This window comes from Oncorhynchus clarkii, chromosome 2 (genome assembly GCF_045791955.1).
Source record: "Oncorhynchus clarkii lewisi isolate Uvic-CL-2024 chromosome 2, UVic_Ocla_1.0, whole genome shotgun sequence".
Taxonomy (NCBI): Eukaryota; Metazoa; Chordata; class Actinopteri; order Salmoniformes; family Salmonidae; genus Oncorhynchus; species Oncorhynchus clarkii.
Genome location: NC_092148.1, coordinates 50,871,790 through 50,890,393, shown reverse-complemented (window position 1 = coordinate 50,890,393; position 18,604 = coordinate 50,871,790). Strand labels below are relative to the sequence as shown.

General features: G+C 42.1%; 1 protein-coding gene across 2 annotated transcripts in view; it reads right to left on the bottom strand.

Annotated features, from left to right (window-relative positions):
* LOC139369398 (ATP-binding cassette sub-family C member 8-like) overlaps positions 1-18,604 on the bottom strand; it is a 142,514-nt gene that overhangs the window by 85,900 nt on the left and 38,010 nt on the right. For both annotated transcript variants that reach the window (XM_071108684.1, XM_071108678.1), the window contains exons 6-9: positions 17,262-17,504; positions 6,901-7,089; positions 3,019-3,183; positions 1,837-1,992 (exon numbers count right to left, since the gene is read on the bottom strand). In XM_071108684.1, the coding sequence (XP_070964785.1) occupies positions 1,837-1,992; positions 3,019-3,183; positions 6,901-7,089; positions 17,262-17,504 (753 nt within the window). The remainder of the gene's footprint in view (positions 1-1,836; positions 1,993-3,018; positions 3,184-6,900; positions 7,090-17,261; positions 17,505-18,604) is intronic.

The following is an 18,604-nucleotide window of genomic DNA, read 5'->3' as shown; positions in this document are numbered from 1 at the left end:
GGATGTACTGCCAAATTCTCTAAAACGATGTTGGAGGGGGCTTATGGTAGAGAAATGAACATTCAATTATCTGGCAACAGCTATGGTGGACAGTCCTGCAGTCAGCATGCCAATTGCACGGTCCCTCAAAACTTGAGACATCTGTAGCATTGCGTTGTGTGACATAACTGCACATTTTAGAGTGGCCTTTAGTTGTCCCCAGCACAAGGTGCACCTGTGTAATGATCATGCTGTTTAATCAGCTTCTTGATATGCCACACCTGTCAGGGGGATGGATGTATTATCTTGGCAAAGGAGAAATGCTCACTAACAGGGATGTAAACAAATTTGTGCACAAAATTTGAGCGAAATAAGCTTTTTATATAGAACATTTCTGGGATCTTCTATTTCAGCTCATGAAACATGGGACCAACACTTTACATGTTACGTTTATATTTTTGTGTGTTTTCCCCAAACACCTTCCTTCCATTTCCATGTATAAATTTAGAGATGGGCTATGAGAGATCATCACTCCTTAACATTAATTATACATTCCATGGAGCATAAACCTGAAGGTCACACTGTTCTAATATACAATATGCCATACATTTATTTCAAATCCATAGGGCTTCTCTGCTGTGCTTCTTCTTTTCTGCCCATCTGTCTTTTCTACCCTTGTGACTCATATCCTGCCTTTGATATAGTAGATTATACTAGAATACACTGTAATAGAAAACGGTCATTTATACTGTAATTTTGGATATTATCAACAGTAAAATACTGTGAAACAGTTTACTGCAGCATACTGTAAATTATGGTACATTGTGGGAAGATTTGTGGACGGGGAAATAATTGATATAGTACGAATGATTCTGCAAGTCCATCCGACAGAATACAGTACCGTACAGTTCCAAAAACCTTTTGACCACACTGTAAAAATAATCCTGGCAAGATTCTGCTGTCAATTATGTTCTATAGGCCCACAGAATGCCTTCTCTGTAGCATATTTTGGCCCACTTTTGATCTCTTCATGTTGGACATCTTCTCATGCTGTTTTCTATCTAAAAACGATTATCAATACCTTGCTCTTGTTATAGCTTTTAGAAACATACAGTATATTATCGGTAAACTTTACAGTAATGTACTGTTAAACAAAAGTTTCTTTGGAATTTACGGAAACATACATAGCTTGATTTACAGTAACTTACAGGTAACTGGCTGCCGGTAAGTTACTGTAAAAACAACAGATTTGATATTGAGGGTGCATGGTATTGTTGTTGCTGATGTAATGGTTTTCCTCCTTTTTGTCTGAAGAGGAGAGGCGAGAAGGAATGGAGGACCAATATGCGGCGTGGTAAGTGTCCATGGTTGTTTATTTAAACACATAAACTGAACACTCCATACAAAAACAATAAACGTAACGTGAATAACCGAAACCGAAAACAGTACCGTGTGGTGCAAAACACAGACACGGAAACAATCACCCACAAAACAACAGTGAAAACCCAGGCTACCTAAGTATGATTCTCAATCAGAGACAACTAACGACACCTGCCTCTGATTGAGAACCATACTAGGCCGAACACAGAAAAACAACCTAGACACACAAAACATAGAATGCCCACCCAACTCACATCCTGACCAACTAAAACAAACAATTAACACAATAACTAGGGTCAGAAGGTGACATTACCCCCCTCCCAAGGTGCGGACTCCGATCGCAAAACCTGAACCTATAGGGGAGGGTCTGGGTGGGCATACTGGAGACAAGAACCAAACAGAATATACCCAGATAGAATATAATGAAATACAGCTGAATAGAACCTAACCAAGTACAGGAGAACAGAATAGTGTTACCTGGACTGGCATGGCCCACAGGTTGGGACAGAGGAAGAAGAACCACATGAGCTGGTTGGTATCTATGGCTACCAGGTTGCAGATCTGTCCCACTGTCAGTTCTCCCATGGACATGTTGGAGGTGCACAGCCGCATGATCTTGTTGTAGATCTTAGTCTGGAAGGAGAAGTCAGTCAGACACATCATAGGGAAACAGATCTAGTATAGTTACCAGAGGACCTCGCCTTACTATAACAATAAATGTAGTTTGGCTACTCTCATTCTTAGCCCCCCCCCCTGCTATACATGTATAATAATGGCAAAATAATGGACAATCTACAAGTAACTGCGAAAATAAAAGGAAACACTTCAGTCAATTCTTTTTTGTATTTGTCTTTAACTTTTATTTAACTAGGCAAGTCAGTTAGGAACAAATTCTTATTTACAACGATGGTCTACCCTAAATGTGGGATTAAAACAGGTGCTTCCAAACAGGTGTGGTTCCTGAGTTAATTAACCAATTAACATCTCATCATGCTTAGGGCCATGTATAAAAATGCCCAATTGCCCATTATTTTGGCTACCATGGCTAGAAGAGATTTCAGTGACTTTGAAAGAGGGGACTCGAAGGAGCATAGGGTGTTTTAATAAAGTGTGTGTGTGTGTGTGTGTGTGTGTCAGTCAGTCACCAGATCTCAACCCAATTGAACACCTACGGGAGATTCTGGAGCGGCGCCTGAGACGGCGTTATCCACCACCATCAACAAAACGCCAAATTATGGGATTCCTCGTGGAAGAATGGCGTCGCATCCCTCCAGACACTGCCAAGGCGCATTGGATCTGTTCTGATGGCTCGTGGGGGGCCCAATATGCCCCATTAAGACGCTTTATTTTTATGTTTATTTTACTTCGGCAGTTACCTATATGCCATTGTATATATTGACAATGTACTCTCTAGGAGCTCTGCTGGGTTTCTACCATAGACAGGCATATAGAACAAAACTGATGTATTGATACTGCAGATGCTTTTGTAACACCAATCCCCTGCTTCTAAGTAATAGAGAATGAGAATAAGCATAAGGGGCAGAATGTCTTCACACAAATCTCCATGGACATCTGTAGGCCTATGGGCTACATGTGAAAGTTTGCAGAGATCATTTTTGCGTAGTGGTCCCTACTGTGCATAGGCCTACAGTACAGTACCTGTATAGCCCCTCGTAAGTTGATGCCCGTCTCGATGGCCACATAATACGAGGCCTGGAGGAAGGTTCTCTGCAGGATCAGGGCAAAGAACAGCAGCACGGCCAGCACGTATGCATTCGCCAAGAACTCTTGAGAGGAGATAAAGTAGACCCCCAGCAGCTTTATCTGAAAGCAAAGCGAGAGACAGAGAAATGGACCCAGTCAGTCAGTCAGAAAAAATCAAAGTCAAAAAATCTTCAAAAATCTCTCAAAGAGAATATGTACATCAGAGGGGAAAATGGTTTGATTTTCTATAAGGAAATTACATGAATTCTTACCCCGTTGAGAAAAATAACTCCCAGACATTCCCTAAGATGATCAATGAACGATCTACTTAAAAGTAATCCGCTGCACCTTTCTTATCGAAGACTCTTGATCATGCCAGCTATTCTTGGCACACTCACCCTCTTTTTTTCTGGCTGTACTGTAATGATGATGGATGTCTTTAGAGTCATTCAGTTCTCCCAGTGAATCACACCAAGGTTGGGGTCATACTGTATCAAATCCACTATTTTAAGGATGTTCAATCAATGACAGAAGTCAACCTTCAGGTGCTGTCCCTAGCCTTGGATTATGCAGTCAAGGGTCTCAGGTGAGAAAGATATATTTGTTCTCATATCTCTGAGGAGCCATTAAAACTAGGACAGGTAATACGTCATTCTAGCTTAGATATAATTTGGCAAGTCTCTTTCTCACACTCTCTCCCTCTTCCCCGTCTCTCTCTCTCTCTTTCTTGCCGTCTTTCCCTCTCTCTTTCACACACTCATACACAGAGACATTTCGCAATCTTTAATGGTACACAGTCAACTCCTGTCCTAAATGTATGTCAATTGAATGCAAATTAATACTTTGTTTGAGTACGCTGACCTTCAAGTTCCAGCTTTCCATTTCTCTCTGGACATCTGGACGCTCCATTGCAGGGATTCACAACAAGTTATTGAGAAGTTCCAAGCCATTGCATTTATCAATAGCTGACTACACCTCCTTTTCTTGTCAGCCTACAGTCTCATGGCATCATTTTTTAGCTCGACAGCACTCTGTAATCTCTTCCAGGGGCGACTATTTCAGTCTAACCTCGGCCCAAACACAATGTCGAGATGGAGCCAGAGCCAGAAAAGAACGCTGTTTGCCTTCTATGAGTGTCTACAGATAACAGGTCCACCCCACTGTTTCCAAATCAGCTCCTCTTTTAGATATCCAGTTTCGTAACCTCTGACAAAATCATAAAATACCTTTTCTTTCGGAAGAAGGCATTTACCTTCTGCTTTCTACACGTAGCTACAGAACACTTCTACTGTTACTGAGGCAAATCAGCAATGTTCCATTACGCAACTCTGTGACTTTCAAACAACAAACGGAGGATCTATTATTACAGCAGGAGAGGAGATCTGACAGATGCGTCCATTTCCTGTCTGCTCTGAGTGGAATATGAGAGTTTGAGACAGAACGACAGACAGAAAGCAGCACGGTGAGGTCGCCAGTCATTAGCCTCATGAATAATTAATTGGCTCCAAGTGAGGAGTTCACCTTTGAGGATAAGTGTGTCCTCCTTTTGGAGGACCTGACCTTTTAAAAAAACGGGAGATCAAGTGTGTGTGTGTGTGTGTGTGTGTGCGTGCATGCACCTACAGTTGAAGTCGGAAGTTTACATACACTTAGGTTGGAGTCATTAAAACTCATTTTTCAACAACTCCACAAATTTCTTGTTAACAAACTATAGTTTTGGCAAGTCGGTTAGGACATCTACATTGTGCATGACATAAGTAATTTTTCCAACAATTGTTTACAGACAGATTATTTAATTTATAATTCACTGTATCGCAATACCTTAGAAAGAAAATTGTAGACCTCCACAAGTTTGGTTCATCCATGGGAGCAATTTCCAAACGCCTGCAGGTACCAAGTTCAACTGTATAAACAATAGTACGCAAGTATAAACACCATGGGACCATGGAGCCGTCATACCACTCAGGAAGGAGACGCGTTCTGTCTCCTAGAGATGAACGTACTTTAGTGCGAAAAGTGCAAATCAATCCCAAAACCACAGTAAAGGACCTTGTGAAGATGCTGGAGTAAACAGGTACAAAAGTATCTATATTCATAGTAAAACAAGTCCTATAGTGACATAACCTGAAATGCTGCTCAGCAAGGAAGAAGCCACTGCTCCAAAACCACCACAAAAAAGCCAGACTCCGGTTTGCAAAAACAAAGATCATACTTTTTTGAGAAATGTCCTCTGGTCTGATGAAACAAAAATAGAACTGTTTGGCCATAATGACCATCGTTATGTTTGGAAGAAAAGGGGGGCCTTGCAAGCCGAAGAACACCATCCCAACCATGAAGCACGGGGGTGGCAGCATCATGTTGTGGGGGTGCTTTGCTGCAGGAGGGACTGGTGCACTTCACAAAATAGATGGCATCATGAGGAAGGAAAATTATGTGGATATATTGAAGCAGCGTCTTAAGACATCAGTTGTTAAAGCTTGGTCGCAAATGGGTCTTCCAAATGGAAAATGACCTGAAGCATACTTCCAAAGTTGTGGCAAAATGGCTTAAGGACAACAAAGTCAAGGAGTGGCCATCACAAAGCCCTGACCTCAATCCCATAGAAAATCTGTGGGCAGAACTGAAAAAGCGTGTGTGAGCAAGGAGGCCTACAAACCTGACTGTTACACCAGCTCTGTCGGAATGGGCCAAAATTCACCCAACTTATTATGGGAAGCTTGTGGAAGGCTGCACTGGTATTAGTCGTAACATATTTTTGTTACCGTTATGATGTAGTGAAGGCGTGTACTTGTATTGTATTTAGAAATGTCAATATATCTGTATTTTTATGTAAATACAATAATTTGCTAAAGTAGTATTTTAGTTTGATACATTGGTCTTTAGACTGTCTTGTATTTGCTACAAGATACATTTGGCTGACTGAGATGCTTTTTTTTAGTATGTTACTGTTACAGAGAATGTTGTTGTAGTGAAGGCGTGTACTTGCAACTGTATTTTGTATTTTGAAATGACAAAATACCTGTATTTAATGTAAATACAATACTTTGCAAAAGTAGTTAGTATTTTAGTTTGATACATTGGTTTTTAGAGTATCTTGTATTTGTTATTTAAACCCCCAAATTTGACCATTACACACACTGGTAGTTACAGGTGTGGCTATGCAAAACGCTGCCAGAGATTTTTCAACTAAACTGATATTTCCGATACTATTTTTGTCCTCATAAAATGTCGTTGTCCAGTTGCACTGGGGGTCTGTATGAATTTAGAAAATGCTCCATTATTAAAATAAATACAGTTTGGGGGTCCGTAAAGTAATCCAACAATGTGTACGCCGTCTTCTCTCATTGATCGTGACTGGTGACATCATGACATGCGGCCCTTTGGGGTGACACCTGTCTCAATCAATGAGAGAAGATTAGAAAAATACACACATTGATTACTTTCACGGACCAAAACATTTATTTACTTTAAAAACGGAGCATTTTCTTAATTCAAACAGACCCCCGGCAACTGGACACTGACATTTAATGAGACTCCTGTTTCCACAAATCGAGGTATCGACAATATCAGGTTAGTTGAAAAACCTCTGGCAACATTTTGTAAAGCCACACCAGTATAATGGTCAGAGATCTGGTGTTAGAATCTGTAGCTACCTCTGACCCATCGATCTGACGTCCAAACTTTCTTGATTAGCTAACATTGATTGATTTACTTTGCTTTCTTACATTTCTTGATGTATACACAATTCAGCTTTTAGCTGCCATATATATATATATATATATATATTTTTTTTTTGTATACATATATTTATATATATAATAAATCATATATTCTCACCGGGGGCTGTATGGTGCGATTCTCCTTGCTGATGTGGTGGACGATGCCAGAGATACAGAGAGGCCCAGCGAAGCCCAGCAGGTCAGCCAGGAAGCGAAAGGTGATGCTGATGATGAGGGGACGTCCAAACGCCTGGCATAGGGCCCTCCAGATCCACTTAGGGTCCTGCGGCATGGAGCCCAGAGGCCTCTGCAAGGGGAAGAACATCATGATTACAGTATATCAGGTAAAAAAAAGTGAAAAATCACACAGCCTATTGGCCAGTGTTAACTAGAGTTGATATTTCAGTCTAGCATTTCTTGTGTTGATTCAGGTGTTAAATGAACTGTGTAAGTGTTAAATTAACACACATTGTGTCGGTGTTAATAACCAGTGTTAAACCAAAACCACGCCCATTGTTATATTTCACAGCGTGCTCCATTGCAGGTTCATTGTTCTAACTGTTTGTTTCAATATCTATTCTTTTTATTAATCTTATGCTACTCAAATATAAATAGCATAGAACATTTGTATCCAAATTGGTTACTTGGATATTATTGCACTCGTTACTGAAATGGTTGTTCCTTGTTTAGATGGTTTAGGTAGTTTCATATCTTCAACTACCCAATCCAGAAGGTCATTCTGAATGCAGGTTGTGGGTGAATACAAATTCCAAACGTTGGATATCTCCACTCTGGCTGGATTCCAATAGGAATTACACTTCACTTTGCAAGCCGTCACTTTGTAGGCCTGAAAACAAAGAGGTTGGGGGCACTGTATTACGGTTAAAACTAGGCCCTCAAAATAAGGTTTTATTAACTAATTGTATTGTGTTGAAGAATACAATTTAAATCATAATGGATTTACTTATAATCTCACTTGGTGAAGGCAACAGGACAAAGAAAATTGACTGCAACAACCATTTCTCTGTCACTAACAAACACAATCATGGGTGGTAACTACAATTGATCAGAAAGGCAAGGCACGCTGTGAAATATACAAATAAGGCTTTACACTAAGCAGTGGGTTCATTTAATACTGAAATTTGTGGACCCATATTGACACCGGGCCAGTGTTGAATTGAACACTGTCAGTGTTGATTTAACACTGGAGAATTTGCTGTGCAAGATTCAAGTAAAGTGCTATCTAAGTTCCTACTAAGGAATCGGAATACATTTCTGCTGTATTGCAGCGGCTCTCACGGTCAGTTCTTTCTAAAAAAAGGTCTTCCAACAGAAAAACTATGTCACACATCACAAGGCTGTTAACATGACATGAAAAGGTAATTGGCCCGGGGAAAGAACAACAACTGCATACCCAATTTGATCAGGAGCAATGCACCAGCCACACACTCAAAAAACAAACCTACAGAACTAGGACAAGCATGGAACCCCTGCTGGCTTGCTGTTTCTGTTGCATCTTGGGATTCAGTGTTTAACGAGGGAAGAAGGAGAAGAGCGTAGTTCCCGTGCTTCTCATCTCAGTGGTTCCCTAGTAATGATGTCCTCCCAGTTCTGCCATCTCATGAGTTCAGTTTTAATCCTAGGATACTGTGACCTCACAGAAGAGATTAGCTCAGATCCTTCAATAACACCAGCATTCATGCACTTGTGTGCAGTCAAAATGTTTGCCTGATCTCAATATTTTAAACAAAGGTTGAAACCCTCCATGTATACTGTATGAAGGATAAATATTCAGAGGCCAAAAATGTTGTATGTTAAACTATTTATTGTAGTTATACCCCTGGCGCTGACAATGCGTTGTGTGATGTTTACACATTTAGAGTTTGTGATGATCAGAGAGAGTGCCTGGCTACTCTGGCTAGAGTAGTAAACAAGCCACAGCCTCTCGGTCTGTGTGTGCGCATGTGCAAGTGTGTGTGTCCTGGCTTTCCCACTCCTCTCTAGGGGGTGAAGGTCCTGGCTTGGAGGCAGCCTCTGGTCAGGCTTTTTGATGTAGAGAGCACAGGGGCAGATACATAAATGAACAAATAAACCAAATTTGGTTCTTCCCGACTTCCGAAAATGACCTTGGTGTGTGTGACTTTCCTGTTTCATGGACACAAATGTGCACGTCACGTCCCAAGCAATTCATGCGTTCTAGCTCATATAGGATTTGTCACTACACACTAACTGTCATAATCAGACCCTATGGCCATTTTCCCTTGGGCCCCATCTCAGCCAAATCCAAATATGTATTTATGCATATGGTTTCTAGTTGGACAGCAACAAACAGATGTTCTGTTCATACCCTAGTGCTGTACTGTAGTGTAAATACCCATATGCTTGTTTTAACCCTGCACTTGTTTCAAACCACCCCAGAGTGCCTTACAAGTGCATTCATCTTAAGATAGCTAGGTGAGACAACACATCCCAATCGTATAAAATACATTTACCATTAACAAAGTAAGAGACCAGAGGTGGTGAGACCAGAGATGGTGGAGTGGAGTGCTCAGGATGGGATGTAGGGTTTGAGCATAACCTGAAGGTAAGAAGGTGCAGAGTAGCAGGGTGACATGGAAGAACTTGGGAAGTTTGAACACCAGGCGGGCTGCGGCATTCTGGATAAATTGCAGGGGTATGATGGCACACACGGGGAGCCCAGCCAACAGAGCGTTACAGTAGTCTAAACGAGAGATTAGAAGTGCCTGGATTAGGACCTGCTCCGCATCTTGTGTGAGGAAAGGTCGTCCTCTACGGATGTTGTAGAGCATAAACCTGCAGGAGCGAGTCACTGATGTTTGCAGAGAACGACAGGGTGTTGTCCAGGGTCACACCAAGATTTTTGAGTAGTTGAGTGTCATCTGCATAGCAATGATAGGAGAGACCATGTGAGGATATGACAGAACCCTAGCGACTTTGTGTGAAAAGAGAAAAGAGGAGAAGGCCTAGAACAGAGCCCTGCGGGACACCAGTAGTAAGAGCATATGGTGCAGACAGATTCTCTCCACGCCACCTGGTAGGAGCGACTTGCCAGGTAGGACGCAATCCAGGAGGGTGGAGAGGAGGATCTGATGGTTCACAGCGTCAAAGGCAGCAGATAGAGTCAGCTGTGGCAGAGCGGAGAACCTCTGACACAGATACGAGCGGTCTCAGTTGAGTGAGTCGCCTTGAAGCCTGACTGGTTAGGGTCAAGAAGTCGGTTCTGAGAGAGATAGCGAGAGAGTTGGTCAGACGTGGTTCTTTCAGTGAGACACAACACGTGGCAGGGGACAGGGGTCAAGGATCAAAGGTCACAACAGGGTCAGGGTTTTCCAGTGCACACTGGACTCCGAGGTCAATGAGACAGTCCGGGCTGCTTGTGAATCCGCACCCCACGTCCTTCCAGGAGGAGAGAAGGATTAAAGAGATGGAGAGATGAAGTAGAGAGATGGAAGGGAAAAGAAGACTAAAAGATTAAGAGGAGCAAGGTCATTATCATTCTACTGTGAACACTGCGACTTTTTGACCCCTCACAGGGTGAAAGAACTCGACTTTTCATGGGAAGAAAGTGGGAAGTGTGTGTGTGTGTGTGTGGTGACTGGGTTTGTCCCTCTGCTACTCTGTGTGATGATTAAAGTCTCAAGTTTCACATATTCACGGTTGTGTCAAATCAACATATAAGCAAAATAACATTATTTAGCCTGCAGAGTTACCAGATATGGCTTGGGATGTTACATGATCTTATTTCCTGTGAAACTGGACAGTAACACACAGTAAGGGAACCGGAATGTCGGATGTGTGTGAGTGTGTGGGGGGATATAGTGTTAACTAGAGAAGAGAATCATCTATTTGGAAATCCATCTCAGTTTTACGGATGCATGTCAAATCACCACAGGGCATTGGAGAACAGAGTTGAATTGTTTAGAGAACAAGTAAAATTGATGCTTTTTAGTTACTCGTATTAACATTTTATTGAAACAATCCGACTGGGCAAGCTGCATTGACGCAACCTAACAAAATGCAATCCAAACAGAATATGTCATGCTTCAAAAGAAAGATTCATATCAACCAAAACATACTGTGCAATCTGTTCTTATATAAACACTTAACACTATATTTATTTGTCACTGTGTGGAACATCCAAGCTAATCCCTGCACTGTAAAAAAAATATATATATATATTGTAATATATACTGTAATATTTGGTACCGTTGTTTTACGGTAACTAACAGGTAACTGGCTGCCAGTAGTTACTGTAATATCCGAGCAATGACAAACAGTACATTACTGTAACATTTACTGTATAATACTCTAAAAGTAAATTCTACTGTAATTGTAATTAATTAATTCAATTCATTGAGGGGAGGTGGGGTTTGCATTTTACAGTATTTTACTGTAATTACATGGGATTGGTGCAAGCAGGTTGGCTGCTAGGTAATGTATTTTCATATTACAGCAAATCAAATATATACACTACGGTTCAAAAGTTTGGGGTCACTTAGAAATGTTCTTGTTTTTGAAAGAAAAGCACTTTTTTTGTCCATTAAAATAACATCAAATTGATTAGAAATACAGTGTAGACATTGTTAATGTTGTAAATGACTATTGTAGCTGGAGACGGCTGATTTTTTTAATGGAATATCTACATAGCCATACAGAGGCCCATTATCAGCAACCATCACTCCTGTGTTCCAATGGCACGTTGTGTTAGCTAATCCAAGTTTATCATTTTAAAAGGCTAACTGATCACTAGAAAACCCTTTTGCAATTATGTTAGAACAGCTGAAAACTGTTGTCTGATTAAATAAGCAATAAAACTGGCCTTCTTTAGACTAGTTGAGTATCTGGAGAATCAGCATTTATGGGTTTGATTACAGGCTCTAAATGGCCAGAAACAAATACCTTTCTTCTGAAACTTGTCATTCTATTCTTGTTCTGAGAAATGAAGGCTATTTGTCAGAACTACTCCCTTCACAGAACAGTGCAAACTCGCCCTAACCAGAAAAGAAAGAGGAGTGGGAGGCCCCGGTGCACAACTGAGCAAGAGGACAAGTACATTAGAGTGTCTAGTTTGAAAAGCAGATGCCTCACAAGTCCTCAACTGACAGCTTCATTAAATAGTACCCGCAAAACACCAGTCTCAACGTCAACAGTGAAGAAGCAACTCCAGGATGCTGGCCATTTTTCAGACTGGCCAATGAAAAGATGGGCAAAAGAACACAGATACTATACAGAGGAACTCTGCCTAGAAGGCCAGCATCCCGGAGTCGCCTCTTCACTGTTGACGTTGAGACTGGTGTTTTGCGGGTACCATTCAATGTCTGCTTTTATTTTTACCCATCTACCAGTAGGTGTCCTTCTTTGCAAGGCATTGGAAAACCTCCCTGGTCTTTGTGGTTGAATCTGTGTTCAAAATTCACTGCTCGACTACAGATAAATGTATGTGTGGGGTACAGAGATGAGGTAGTCATTAACAAATCATGTTAAACACAATTTTTGCACACAGAGTCCACGCAAATTATTATGTGACTAGTTAGGCACATATTTACTCCTGAACATATTTAGGTTTGCCATAACAAAGAGGTTGAAGACTTCATTCAAGACATTTCACCTTTCCATTTTTAATTCATTTGTAAAAATGCCAAAAAACAAAGTTCCACTTTGACATTATGGGGTATTGTGTGTAGGCCAGTGACAAAACAAAATATACATTTAATCCATTAGAAAATTTAGGCTGTAACACAAGAAAATGTGGGGGAATCTGAATACTTTCTGAAGGCACCCCTTGATGTTTTTTTTACATTATGTTAGAGTACAGCCTTATTTTAAAATTGATTATATAATTTTTTCCCCCTCATCAATCTACACACAATACCCCATAATGACAAAGCAAAAACAGATTTTTAGAAATGTTTGCTAATTTCTCATCGACCGGCTCGATTAAGCTTTAGCCCCACACATCTCTTTAAGAATTCACATGTGAGGCTATATACTAAAACAACCAAAGATTTCAAGACTAAAGGCTGGTTTATACTACGGGTGTGTTCTGGAGTGCCAGAGTGCGCTCTGGGTGTTCGTAAACTCAGAGCATTGTCAGATTGTCCGTTCGTAATTTCAGAGCGGTTCGCTCTCGGAGCGTTCAGAGGTCACACTGGATGCTCTGGCCGAGGAGTCGGGTTGATCTGTGCGTTCTGACCTAACAACAGCAGTCAAGCACCCAAGTTAACTGGCTAACGTTGGCTAGCTGCTTCCAGACACAAATGAGAAAAGAGCTCTCTCTGAACCTTTTACTCGCCTTAGCAGAGCTGGTTAAACTGTTTTTTATGTTCTCCAGAGGGTTGGTGATTGCAACTGTGCTGCTGGCAACAATTTAACTACACGTTTTTGCCAACATTTACTGACACCGGCCATATTCAACGGGTGTTGAGCATTCACAAATTCGTCAGTTATTCTGCACTCTGGCACACCCAGGCGAGAGAGCTCTGAAATCGGAGTAGATAGCCAGAGCGAATTGACAGCTACGTCTATCAACAATTATTGCAGTGACATCATGAACATTCTATTGAAATTGTTACTTGCATAGTGGAGTCTTTTGTTTAGACACGTAGCTAGCTAAGTAATGAACCATAATCCCAACTCATAATGTTACTACCCTGCATGAATCTCCAGGTAGCTAACCAACCAGGTTCAATGTTAGCTAGCTAACATTAGGCTATAACTAGCAATGCAAATGGCTCTGAGAAATGAATATTATTACTGCACAGAGCAAATATGTAACGTTAGCTAGCTAGCCAGCCAGCTAACGTTAAGTAGCTAGCTAACAGAACACTAACTTGAAATTAAAACAACTTTCTGACAAAATTTGAAATGTGTAATATCTGAAAATGTAGCTAGCTAGACTATCTTACCCATACACATGGATGGACACTTCTCCTTCTCTGTCACGGATGCCATGGTTGCCCTTAGTTTGAAGATGTAATCAGGAGACTGGTGTTTTATACAACAGCCTTCTGTGTGTTCTCTTTTCGACTCCGTCTGCATATTTGCAATCAAACGCCAGAATTTTCTCCATCTCCTTAGCCATCATACTCAAATTCCACTGATTTCAAAATTCGGTCCTCCAGAAAGTGGAGAGCAACACTTATGCAGTTCTACTACGTGATATCTTTCAAAAAAGCCGTGTTAGAAAGGATTACCTGCACATACTGACCAGCTCATGTCACAGACTGCTACATGGCAGACAAATCCTAATTAATCTCTCAGCATTATCCAGCCCACTCATTATTGCAGCCAATCATGGCTAGCGGGAAGGTTGCTGACTTTTTCTGTGGCTAAACCAACTAGGCTTGTAATTTAACAATTTAATTCATATTTACAGATGGCATACAAGTTTGTTGTCAAGGCACAAAAAAGTTCACAAGCATTTCTGCCAAAAAACGCATATTGATATGGCACTCCTGTGAAGTAGTGACTCGCAACATATGCCTAGCTTCCCTGAAACGAGTCACATTTATTTAAAAAATAAAAACTGAAATATCACATTTACATAAGTACTCAGACCCTTTACTCAGTACTTTGTTGAGGCACCTTTGGCAGCGATTACAGCCTCAAGTCTTCCTGGGTTTTACGCTACAGGCTTGGCAGTTTCTCCCATTCTTCTCTGTAAAGCCTGTCAAGCTCTGTCAGGTTGGATGGGAAGTGTCGCTGCACAGCTATTTTCAGATCTCTCCAAAGTGTTCGATCGGGTTCAAGTCCGGGCTCTGGTTGAGCCACTGAAGGACATTCAGAGACTTGTCCCAAAGCCACTATGTTGTCTTGGCTGTGTGCTTAGGGTCATTTTCCTGTTGGAAGGTGAACCTTCACCCCAGTCTGAGGTTTTCATCAAGGATCTCTGTACTAGCCTCCCGGGTGGCGCAGTGGTTAAGAGTGCTGTACTGCAGCGCCAGCTGTGCCATCAGAGTCCCTGGGTTCGCGCCCAGGCTCTGTCGTAACCGGCCGCGACCGGGAGGTCCGTGGGGCGACGCACAATTGGCCTAGCGTCGTCCGGGTTAGGGAGGGCTTGGTCGGTGGGGATGTCCTTGTCGAGCACTGAGCACCAGCGACTCCTGTGGCGGGCCAGGCACAGTGCGCACTAACCAAGGTTGCCAGGTGCACGGTGTAGCCTCCGACACATTGATGCGGCTGGCTTCCGGGTTGTATGTGCGCTGTGTTAAGAAGCAGTGCGGCTGGTTGGGTTGTGTATCGGAGGACGCATGACTTCCAACCTTCGTCTCTCCCGAGCCCGTACGGAAGTTGTAGCGATGAGACAAGATAGTAGCTACTACAACAATTGGATACCACGAAATTGGGGAGAAAAAGGGGTAACATTTTTTTTTTTTAAAGGATCTCTGTACTTTGCTTCATTCATTTGATTTGCCTCGATCCTGGCGAGTCTCCCACTCCCAGTCCCAGAACATCCTCACAGCATGATGCTGCCACCACTATGCTTCACCGTACCAGATGTGACGCTTGGAATTCCGGCCAAAGATTTCAATCTTTGTTTCATTAGACCAGAGAATCTTGTTTCTCATGGTCTGAAAGAGTCTTCAGGTGCCTTTTGGCAAACTCCAAGCGGGCTGTTTCTGATGTGTGGTTTCCGTCTGACCACTACCATAAAGGCCCGATTGGTGGAGTGCTGCAGAGATGGTTGTCCTTCTGGAAGGTTCCCTTATCTCCACAGAGGAACTCTAGAGCTCTGTCAAAGTGACCATCGGGTTCTTGGTCACCTCCCTGACCAAGGCCCTTCTCCCCCGATTGCTATGTTTGGCCCTGCCAGCTCTAGGAAGAGTTTTGGTGAATCTAAATTTCTTCCATTTAAGAATGATGGAGGCCACTGTGTTCTTGGGGACCTTCAATGTGGCAGAAATGTTTTGGTACCTTTCCCCAGATCTGTGCCTCGACACAAACCTGTCTCGGAGCTCTACGGACAATTCCTTCGACCTCACGGTTTGGTTTTTGCTATGACATGCACTGTCAACTGTGGGACCTTAAAAAGACAGGTGTGTGCCTTTCCAAATCATGTCAAATCAATTGAATTTACCACAGGTGGACTCCAATCAAGTTGGAGAAACATCAAGGATGATCAATGGAAACAGGGTGCACCTGAGCTCAATTTCGGGTCTCATAGCAAAGTGTCTGAATACTTACAGTACCAGTCAAAGGTTTAGACCCGCCAACTCATTCAAGGTTTTTTTTATTTAAACTATTTTCTACATTGTAGAATAATAGTGAAGACATAACTATGAAATTACACATATGGAATAATGTAGTAACCAAAAAAAGTATTTAACAAATCAAAATAGATTTTAGATTTTGAAATTAGCCATCCTTTGCCTTGATGACAGCTTTGCACACTCTTGGTATTCTCTCAAACAGCTTCATCTGGAATGCTTTTCCAACAGTCTTGAAGGAGTTCCCACAAATGCTGAGCACTTGTTGGCTGCTTTTCCTTCACTCTGCGGTCCAACTCATCCTAAACTATCTCAATTGGGTTGAGGTCAGGTTATTGTGGAGGCCAGGTCAACTGATGCAGCACTCCATCACTCTCCTTCTTGGTCAAATAGCCCTTACACAGCCTGGAGGTGTGTTGGGCATTGTCCTGTTGAAAAACAAATTATAGTCCCATTAAGCCCAAACCAGATGGGACCTGCTGCACAATGTTGTGGTAGCCATGCCTTCAATTCAAAATAAATCACTGACAGTGTCACCAGCAAAGGACCATCACACCTCCTCCTCCATGCTTCACTGTGAGAACCACAAATGCGGAGATCATCCGTTCACCTACTCTGCGTCTCACAAAGACACAACGGTTGGAACAAGAAATCTCAAAATTTAGACTCATCAGACCAAAGGACAAATTTCCACTGGTCTAATGTCCATTGCTCGTGTTTCTTGACTCAAGCAAGTCTCTTCTTATTATTGGTGTCCTTTCATAGTGGTTTCTTTGCAGAAATTCTATCATGATGGCCTGATTCACGCAGTGTCCTCTGAACAGTTGAGATGTGTCTGTTTACTTGAACTCTGTGAAGCATTTAGTTGGGCTGCAATTTTTGAGCCTGATAACTCTGATGAAATGATCCTCTGCAGCAGAGGTAACTCTGGGTCTTCCTTATGACAGTCCTCATGTGAGCCAGTTTCATCATAGAGCTTGATGGTTTTTGCGACTGCACTTGAAGAAACTTTTAAAGTTCTTGAAATTTTGCGCATTGACTGACAATCATGTCTTAAAGTAATGATGGACTGTCGTTTCTCTTTGCTTATTTGAGCCGTAAAAAAAGGTAGGGTATGTTACCATACCGTATTTTACTGTATCCAATACTATTACTGTAATCTTTTTTTGACCATTGTTTTTACGAAAACTTACAGCCCACTGGCTGCCATCTCACTCACTCACTCACTCACTCACTCACTCACTCCCTTTACCCTCTGACTCTCGAAAGCCTTGCGGAGCTTCAGATAGTTGGTGAGGGCTCGCATGGCGATGGGCAGCTTGCCGATGACCTTGAGGTCGATGGGGCGGCGGTGGGCTGCTGTGATGAAGGTGTTCATCCACCAGTAAGTGGCCTTGGACAGCAGGTTGACGAAGGGCTGCAGGAACCTCACCCCCAGATCCTGCAGGTCCTCTGGGGGTTTCACCTCCGTAGCCTCAGTGAAGCACAGGTAGCGCTGTGGGGAGGGACAGAGGGAGAGAGGGGTTATCAAGTGGGAAGAGAGAAAAAGACAGATGGAGGATTCACTAAAAGAGAAAGAGCCTAAATAATGAATATATTCAGAACTTAGAACACAAATGTGAACAACGGAACGAACTACGCAACTATTCACTAACGTATATACAGTTTCGGCAACACAAACGTAAGCCTGACAAATGTTTGAGAGATAATGATTATCTTGATGGAACTGTGAGCTAATGGATATGACAGATAGTATCTGATAATTATGTGTGATGTAGAGTATCTGACAGGGAAGCTTGCTCTGTTGTGTATTAAATTATGGGTTGCCTGGTCGTGTCTTTGCGAATGCATCAAAGCCTTGGCAAAGCCTCCCTGTATCACACACTGAAATAAGAAACCCTGAACTGTGTTCACTTGAGCTATTCAGCTTTAGAGCTTTGTGGAAGAGAAGTATTATGGGCTGCACTAGGTCTAAGAACGAGGCACACTCCTGGTACCCCGAGCGCTGAAACTGGACGACAGAGTGAAACACTAATGTAACAGAGTCAGTCCAGTTCAGCAGTGAGCGTCTCAGCTTGGGGGAAACTAGGTTACTGAAGAATTGCAGCATAGACACATAACTTCCAAACACTTACAGAGAATACGCCCACCAGGTAAAACAAAAACTTAACAAAGAAAATGTTTCTTAAAAGTTGGAATCTGTGGTGGTGAAACTGCCACGTCCATATGTGATATTACAACAACAGAGACGTTACTTCAAATAACGAACACCATTTTTTCCCCCGGACATCACCGCACGCCCGATAGAACAGTAGAGTATGTACTACACATTTATATTTACCACGAAGCCGGAGCTCCTTTTCTCCGTGTAATAAACAAAACAAAAAGAATAACAAATACGCCTGGAGCAGCTAGTGGCGCTGTTTCCCCTAATGCGGATCTCAGCTTTAAACTTAGCTACTTTTTTTCTTCTTTCTAAGCGCACATCTAAAAGTCTAACCAAAACCTTTTCAATACACAGGACGTGGCAATCATTACTGCATCTTGTCAGTACATTTGAGGGTATAGTTTCACACGGTTTAATATATATCTGCA